General features: G+C 47.7%; 1 protein-coding gene across 1 annotated transcript in view; it reads right to left on the reverse strand.

Moving 5' to 3' along the window:
• Positions 1-1,480: 1,480 nt before the first annotated feature.
• Positions 1,481-8,560, reverse strand: part of gfra2b (GDNF family receptor alpha 2b) — a 158,942-nt gene continuing 151,862 nt past the window's right edge. Inside the window, 1 exon segment of the mRNA XM_078429022.1 lies at positions 1,481-1,516. Coding sequence (XP_078285148.1) covers positions 1,481-1,516 — 36 coding nt within the window.

Raw genomic sequence — 8,560 nt, forward strand, 5'->3', positions numbered from 1 at the left:
GGGTGGCTCTTTAAATGAAATTGCTCGAGAACAAATGTCTTCACGTGTATGTGTGTGTATGTGTATGTGTGTGTATGTGTGTGGGTATGTGTGTGTGTGTGTATGTGTGTGTGTGTGTGGGTATGTGTGTGTGTGTGTATGTGTGTGTGTGGGTGTGTGTGGGCATGTGTGTGTCTGTACGTGTGTGTGTGTGTGTGTGTGTATGTGTGCGTGTGTGTGCGTGTATGTGTGTATCTGTACGTGTGCGTGTGTATGTGTGTGTGTGTGTGTGTGGGTATGTGTGTGTCTGTACATGTGTGTGGGTGTGTGGGTATGTGTGTGTGTGTGTATGTGTGTGTGCGTGTGTATGTGTGCGTGTGTGTGCGTGTATGTGTGTATCTGTACGTGTGCGTGTGTATGTGTGTGTGTGTGTGTGTGGGTATGTGTGTGTCTGTACATGTGTGTGTGTGTGTGTGTGTGTGTGTGTGTGTGTGTGTGTGTGTGTGTGTGTGTGTGTGTGTGTGTGTGTGGGTATGTGTGTGTGTGTGGGCATGTGTTTGTCTGTACATGTGTGTGTGTGTGTGTGTGTGTGTGTGTGTGTGTGTGTGTGTGTGTGTGTGTGTGTGTGTGTGTGCGTGTGTGTGTCTGTAGGTGTGTGTGTGTAAGGTATGTGTGTGTGTGTGTGTGTGTGTGTGTGTGTGTGTGTGTGTGTGTGTGTGTGTGTGTGTGTGTGTGTGTGTGTGCGTGTGTGTGTCTGTAGGTGTGTGTGTGTAAGGTATGTGTGTGTGTGTGTGTGTGTGTGTGTGTGTGTGTGGGCATGTGTGTATCTGTAGGTGTGTATCTGTAGGTGTGTGTGTGGGTATGTGTGTGGGTATGTGTGTGGGTATGTGTGGCCCCGTGTGTACGTGGGTGGGAGGACAGTATTCTTGAAGCCTGACAGTGACAATGAGACTGATCGCGGCCCAATTTTCAACGTGCCCTTGCGGTGGGAACAACCCATCCCTGGGTCCTGTTATCCGACACATTGCGTGCGTCGGTCAGATTGAAGCAGAATCTTCATTTGGATAAAAGGTCTTGAGTCCATTTGATCTTGTGAAAACCTATTCTTTCTTCATTAGTGACGTCCTTCTTAATTCCCCAAATTTCAGAGAACCTGGATAGAGTCCCAATCCAAAAGGTCACCATTATGTATCTATACGCTGTAAAGGTCACCATTATGTATCTATACGCTGTAAAGGTCACCATTATGTATCTATACGCTGTAAAGGTCACCATTATGTATCTATACGCTGTAAAGGTCACCATTATGTATCTATACGCTGTAAAGGTCACCATTATGTATCTATACGCTGTAAAGGTCACCATCATGTATCTATACGCTGTAAAGGTCACCATTATGTATCTATACGCTGTAAATGGCTGGATTGTAATCATGTATTGTCCTTCTGCTGACTGTCAGGCTTCAAGAATTTGTTCGGATTGCCGCTAAGCCACGGTGGGCTTAAGCAAAGCAAAGCGAGGGGCTGATCAAACCATTCTGTCGAAGAATGGTGAAGGCATTAACAAAAGCACAGAACCCCTGCTCGACTGACTGCCTTCAAGGCTGCCTGACAGGATGCAAGTCCTTGAAGTATTTACAACACTATAATTACACCATGTCATGAATATTCCATTATCCTCCAACCACTGCAAGTCCAGTGCAGTACCTTCGCGCATGTTCTGCCTTCAGATGTGAATTTAAAGGGAGGTTCGTAATTCAGAGGAGCACAGAGAAGAGGAAAGCCTTCAACCCTCCAAACCTGCTCCATCTTTCCATTCCCTTCTACCCGTTTCAGTTTAGTTTATTGTCACGCGTACCGAGCGAGGTACAGCGAAAGGCTTTTGTCGCGTGTTATCCAGCCAGCAGAAGGATAATACATGATTACGATCCAGCCATTTACAGTGTATAGATACATAATGGTGACCTTTTGGATCGGGACTCTATCCAGGTTCTCCACAGATGCTGCCTGACCCGCTGAGTCACTCCAGCGCCTTGCTTTTCTTTTTTGCAAACCAACACTTGCAGTTCCTTGCACCTATAAACAATAGACAATAAACAATAGATGCAGGAGGTGGCCATTCGGCCCTTCGAGCCAGCACTGAATATCTACTCCAATATTCAATTGCCTTCTGGTTATGTAGACTCTGTGAATTTGTTCTAATGGAAGTTCTGATACCTGAAATTTCTTTTTGGCAGAACCCGCTGAGAATTTCCAGCCTTATCAGTTTTTGTTTCAGATTTTTATCCTCTGAAGTTTTCCCAGTAGTACTTGCAATTTGGAATGTGCTTATTCATTTTTCAAGACAGTAGGTTTAACAGGAGCCTGTCAGAGAAAACCATAGATTCTGTTTTATCTATGGTGGCACACTGTCAGACAACGTTTACGTTCAACCTGTGCCCAAAGTGACCTGATGATATAAGTCAGTTCAAGTAGTATAAGAAAATAACTGCAGATGCTGGTACAAATCGATTTATTCACAAAATGCTGGAGTAACTCAGCAGGTCAGGCAGCATCTCGGGAGAGAAGGAATGGGTGATGTTTCGGGTCAAGACCCTTCTTCAGATCATGATCATTATCCAACTGAGTGTCCCTCAGGGTGAGTGGGTACATTGCTTGTCTTCAAAGATTCAGGGACAGTTTCTTCCCAGCTGTTATCAGGCAACTGAATCATCGTACCAACAACCAGAGAACCAGGGCGGCACGGTGGCGTAGCGGTAGAGTTGCTGCCTTACAGCGAATGCAGCGCTGGAGACTCAGGTTCGATCCTGACTACGGGCGCCATCTGTACGGAGTTTGTACGTTCGGGTCGAGACCCTTCTTCAGTCTGAAGAAACGTCACCCATTCCTTCTCTCCCGAGATGCTACCTGACCTGCTGAGTTACTCCAGCATTTTGTGAATAAGTCAGTTCAAGGTTGTGTTTACACACTGAAGACAGTTTGAACTGTATTAGGTCAGGGTAACCCATACTAAGTAAACCACCTTGGCCTGCATAAGTAAGGCACGGTGGCGTAGAGGTAGAGTTGCTGCCTCACAGCGCCAGAGACCCAGGTTTAATCCTGACTACAGGTGCTGTCTGTACGGAATTTGCACATTCTCCCCGCGACCTGCGTGGGTTTTCTCTGGGTGCTCCGGTTTCTTTCAATACTCCAAAGACGTGCAGGTTCATAGGTTGATTGCCCTTGGCAAAATTGTAAACCTTATAGAACCATATAAAATTCTTAAAGGATTGGACAGGCTAGATGCAGGAAAAATGTTCCCGATGTTGGTGGGAGTCCAGAACCAGGGATCACAGTTTAAGAATAAGGGGTCGGCCATTTAGGACTGAGACGAGGAAAAACTTTTTCACCCAGAGAGTTGTGAATCTGTGGAAGGCACTGGATGTTTTCAAGAGAAAGTTAGATTTAGCTCTTCGGGCTAAAGGAATTCCGGGATATGGGGAGCCAGCAGGAATGGGGTACTGATTTTAGATGGTCAGCCATGATCATATTGAATGGCGGTGCTGGCTCGAAGGGCCAAATGGCCCACTCCTGCGTTTATATCATATATATACAGCCGGAAACAGGCCTTTTCGGCCCACCAAGTCCGTGCCGCCCAGCGATCCCCGCACACTAACACTATCCTACACCCACTAGGGACAATTTTTACATTTACCCAGCCAATTAACCTACATACCTGTACGTCTTTGGAGTGTGGGAGGAAAGCGAAGATCTCGGAGAAAACCCACGCAGGTCACGGGGAGAACGTACAAACTCCTTACAGTGCAGCACCCGTAGTCAGGATCGAACCTGAGTCTCCGGCGCTGCATTCGCTGTAAAGCAGCAACTCTACCGCTGCGCTACCGTGCCGCCCTATTATTTTTCTATGAAGCTATTGACCTGATCAAACACCTTCAAATTTGCCTCAAAGATAGCTTTTTCCTATGTTTCTAACCACCCCAGATCAAAATTGCCCCAGGATCTCATAGATTTTACTTTGTTGGAAAGATAACTGATTTGGAAGACTTTCACTTCACTGTTGCAATCTGATCTCAATGTGCAGGCTCAGCAAAAAAGGGGAACATTCTGGGAAGCAGCTTGTAGAAGGAGCAAAGAGGTCCTTCTACAGTTGTACCGGGCCCTAGTGAGACCGCACCTGGAGTACTGTGTGCAGTTGTACCGGGCCCTGGTGAGACCGCACCTGGAGTACTGTGTACAGTTGTACCGGGCCCTGGTGAGACCGCACCTGGAGTACTGTGTGCAGTTGTACAGGGCCCTGGTGAGACCGCACCTGGAGTACTGTGTGCAGTTGTACAGGGCCCTGGTGAGACCGCACCTGGAGTACTGTGTGCAGTTGTACAGGGCCCTGGTGAGACCGCACCTGGAGTACTGTGTGCAGTTGTACAGGGCCCTGGTGAGACCGCACCTGGAGTACTGTGTGCAGTTGTACAGGGCCCTGGTGAGACCGCACCTGGAGTACTGTGTGCAGTTTTGGTCTCCAAATTTGAGGAAGGATATTCTTGCTATGGAGGGCGTGCAGCGTAGGTTCACTAGATTAATTCCCGGAATGGCGGGACTGTCGTATGTTGAAAGGCTGGAGCGATTGGGCTTGTATACACTGGAATTTAGAAGGATGAGGGGGGATCTTATTGAAACATATAAGATAATTAGGGGATTGGACACATTAGAGGCAGATAACATGTTCCCAATGTTGGGGGAGTCCAGAACAAGGGGCCACAGTTTGAGAATAAGGGGTAGGCCATTTAGAACGGAGATGAGGAAGAACTTTTTCAGTCAGAGGGTGGTGAAGGTGTGGAATTCTCTGCCTCAGAAGGCAGTGGAGGCCAGTTCGTTGGATGCTTTCAAGAGAGAGCTGGATAGAGCTCTTAAGGATAGCGGAGTGAGGGGGTATGGGGAGAAGGCAGGAACGGGGTACTGATTGATAGTGATCAGCCATGATCGCATTGAATGGCGGTGCTGGCTCGAAGGGCTGAATGGCCTACTCCTGCACCTATTGTCTATTGCCTATTGTCTATTGTCTATACCGTTTACCTATCCTTGCATTCTATGTCCATCTCTCCGGGGAAATGTAAAAATGATAATGTGCTCTCAGCATTAACAACCATTTCAAAGACAATTAGAGAGAAGTGCTTGTTATAAACATTGCCATAGTTTAGCTGTACCGCACGCTGTTGGTGAGAACTGATGGCCAAGCAGGGGATATGGATGCTCTGTGCAGTTAAGAATGAAATTCCAACAACACGGCTTCGCTAATTTGCGCTGGGCATTCAGTGTCTGGTTTTCCTGATTTCTATTAAGTTCCGTTTTCCAGGATGCGAGCACTAGCTACGGAACCAATTAAGAGCCTGTCCCACTTAGGCGATTTTAAGGCGACTGCCGGCGACTAGGCTGACGCCGAACGTTGGCCGGGGTGTGGCGGGCACGATCGTGAGGAGTCTTCAATGAATCGTAGCGGATCTCGGCGCCACGCGGAAAAAAATTCCCAGATAGAAATTTCTGGGCGCCAGCTGGCTTGTCGCCAGGTATCGTAGCTTATTGCGGGCGCTGTCTGTCGCACGCTGCCCCCAGGTTCGCTAGGTTGTCGCAGATGCGTTTAGAAGCACGTAATATTAAATTAAGAAAAGGCATTTGAAGAATACCAGAAGATTATTTTGTTTGACCAATTTATTTACCGTCAGGACATCTGGCAGGTAGGATGGATGACGGTCAGGTAAGCGTGCGAATTTCGCGATGTTTCCGAAGACGGTGTAATCTCTTAGCCAGGTGCTAGTTTCACAAAACTAGCACCTGAATTCTCTGCCTCAGAAGGCAGTGGAGGCCAATTCTCTGAATGCATTCAAGAGAGAGCTAGATAGAGCTCTTAAGGATAGCGGAGTCAGGGGGGTATGGGGAGAAGGCAGGAACGGGGTACTGATTGGGAATGATCAGCCATGATCACATTGAATGGCGGTGCTGGCTCGAAGGGCCGAATGGCCTCCTCCTGCACCTAGTGTCTATTGTCTATAAAAAAGTACCTTGTATCGACCTGACTTGGCATTGTCGTGGTCATTGTGGTTGGGTAAAAGAAAATTTTGGCGATCTGCTACGACTTTGACAGTCGCCGTAAACATCGCGTAACTGGAGTAGGCCCCTTTACCCGCCAAAATCGCCCCGACACTGGGCCAACCCGTTAAGCTGGAGTGGGCGCAGAGAAGGGCGAGGATGTCGCCAGGACTCGAGGGCCTGAGCTCTCCTGAGAGAGAAGGTTGAGCAGGCTAGGACTCTACTCCATGGAGCGCAGAAATATGCGGAGTGATCTTAGGTGCACAAATTCACGAGAGGAATAGATTGGGTAAATGCACAGAGTCTTTTACCTGGAATAGAGGAAAGGAAGACCAGGGGGACATAGGTTTAAGGTGAGGATGGAAAGATTTAATAGAACCAGAGGGGCTACCTTTTTTACACAAGAAGGTGGTAGGTATGTGGAACGAGTGTGCAGGGAGGAACAGCAGATGCTGGTTTAAACCGAAGATAGACACAAAAAGCTGGAGTAACTCAGCGGGACGGGCAGCATCTCTGGAAGGAATGGATGACATTTTGGGTGGAGACCCCTTCTTCAGACTGAAGAATGAGGAGGTAGTTGAGGCAGGGACTATTTGACAGTGACGTGGGCGGGATATTTGGGTGTGCCTTCACTACACACACACTGCGATGTTTAGGGCAGGAACCTCTGGGCATCTTCACTCATATATTTAACGCTGCACTTCAGTACTGTCTTTGCCCCAGTGCTCAAATCCTCTGAAGGAATTACAATTTTATAAATAGGTCCTCCGTTACAGGCACTGTTGGCTGCATGATGGTTATTCAACAGTGACTATCCCACTGGTCATTCACAGTAAAAGACACAAAAGTGCTGGGAATAACTCAGCAAATCAGGCAGCATCTCTGGTGAACCTGGATAGATACATTTTGGGTCCAGGGCCCTTTCTTCAGTCTGAACATGACCCGAAATGCCACCCATCAATGTCCAGTCTAAAGAAGGGTCCCGATCTGAAACGTCACCTATCCATGCTCTCCGCAAATGGCGCCCGACCCGCTGAGTTACTCCAGCACTTTGTGCCGTTTTCTTTGTAAACCAGCATCTGCGGTTCCTTGTTTCTCCCTCTGCCTCAGAAGGCAGTGGAGGCCAATTCTCTGAATGCATTCAAGAGAGAGAGCTGGATAGAGCTCTTAAGGATAGCGGAGTCAGGGGGTATGGGGAGAAGGCAGGAACGGGGTACTGATTGAGAATGATCAGCCATGATCACATTGAATGGCGGTGCTGGCTCGAAGGGCCGAATGGCCTCCTCCTGCACCTAGTGTCTATTGTCTATTGTCTATAATGTTGTGCTGATGGTCATTGCATTTTTGTGGCGCCTAATCCAAACTCCATTGAGTTCTCCGTTCTCCATGGGATCGTGCTAGTGTATGGGGATCGGTGGTCGGCATGGACTCGGTGGGACGAAGGACCTGTTTCCATGCTGTATCTCTAAAGCATTCGAAACACTGTTCATATTTTGCCCCACGGTTTCAGGCCAAGGGAAACATGACCTGTTTAATGGGTTTATATCGCAAGATCTTGCTGCATTATGCGCTCCAGCCAATTTGACTGAATTGGCTTGAAATTACCCCAGACACTCATTGCAATTACACTGTGAAAACTGGAGCTTTATGGTATTGTGCAGGAAAATAACTGCAGATGCTGGTTCAAATCGAAGGGAGACACAAAATGCTGGAGTAACTCAGCGGGTCAGGCAGCATCTCTGGAAGTCAGTCTGAAGAAGGGTCTCGACCCAAAACGTCACCCATCCCTTCTCTCCTGAGATGCTGCCTGACCAGCTGAGTTGCTCCAACATTTTGTGTCTACCTTATGATATTGTGACATTATTAACCATGTTCCCCAATGTGTTGAGAAATAACATGTCGCCTGTTTGTTATACAAAATATTTTTCAGTTTCACACTTGGTATTGATCCAGAGAACAAAAGGTTTGACTGAACTTGGAACCAGGGACTGCTTCGGCCTTGTTCCCACTCTTTTGACGCAGGGGGTTCCATTTACACAGTTGTAGCATTTCCCGAGGATTCCCATTCAATAGACAATAGACAATTGGTGCAGGAGGAGGCCATTCGGCCCTTCGAGCCAGCACCGCCATTCAATGTGATCATGGCTGATCATGCTCAATCAGTACCCCCGTTCCTGCCCTCTCCCCATACCCCCTGACTCCGCTATCCTTAAGAGCTCTATCCAGCTATCCACCTATTGTCTATTGCTGGAGTGCCCCGCTGAGTTACTCCAGCATTTTGTGTCTATCTTCGGTGTAAACCGGCATCTGCAGTTCCTTCCAGCACGACCGAGGCTTCATGTTCCCTGTCCCCCGAAAACCATCTCTCGGATGCTGAATGAAGATATTTGGCCATTTCCCTTTCAACCATTCCACCGGTTGATTGTCTCCATTAAATTCCGCTTTAACGAGCAAAAATAAATCAACCATGAATCCAAGACGTTTTCCTTGTTATATATATA

Source organism: Rhinoraja longicauda, chromosome 36, assembly GCF_053455715.1.
Source record: "Rhinoraja longicauda isolate Sanriku21f chromosome 36, sRhiLon1.1, whole genome shotgun sequence".
Taxonomy (NCBI): Eukaryota; Metazoa; Chordata; class Chondrichthyes; order Rajiformes; family Arhynchobatidae; genus Rhinoraja; species Rhinoraja longicauda.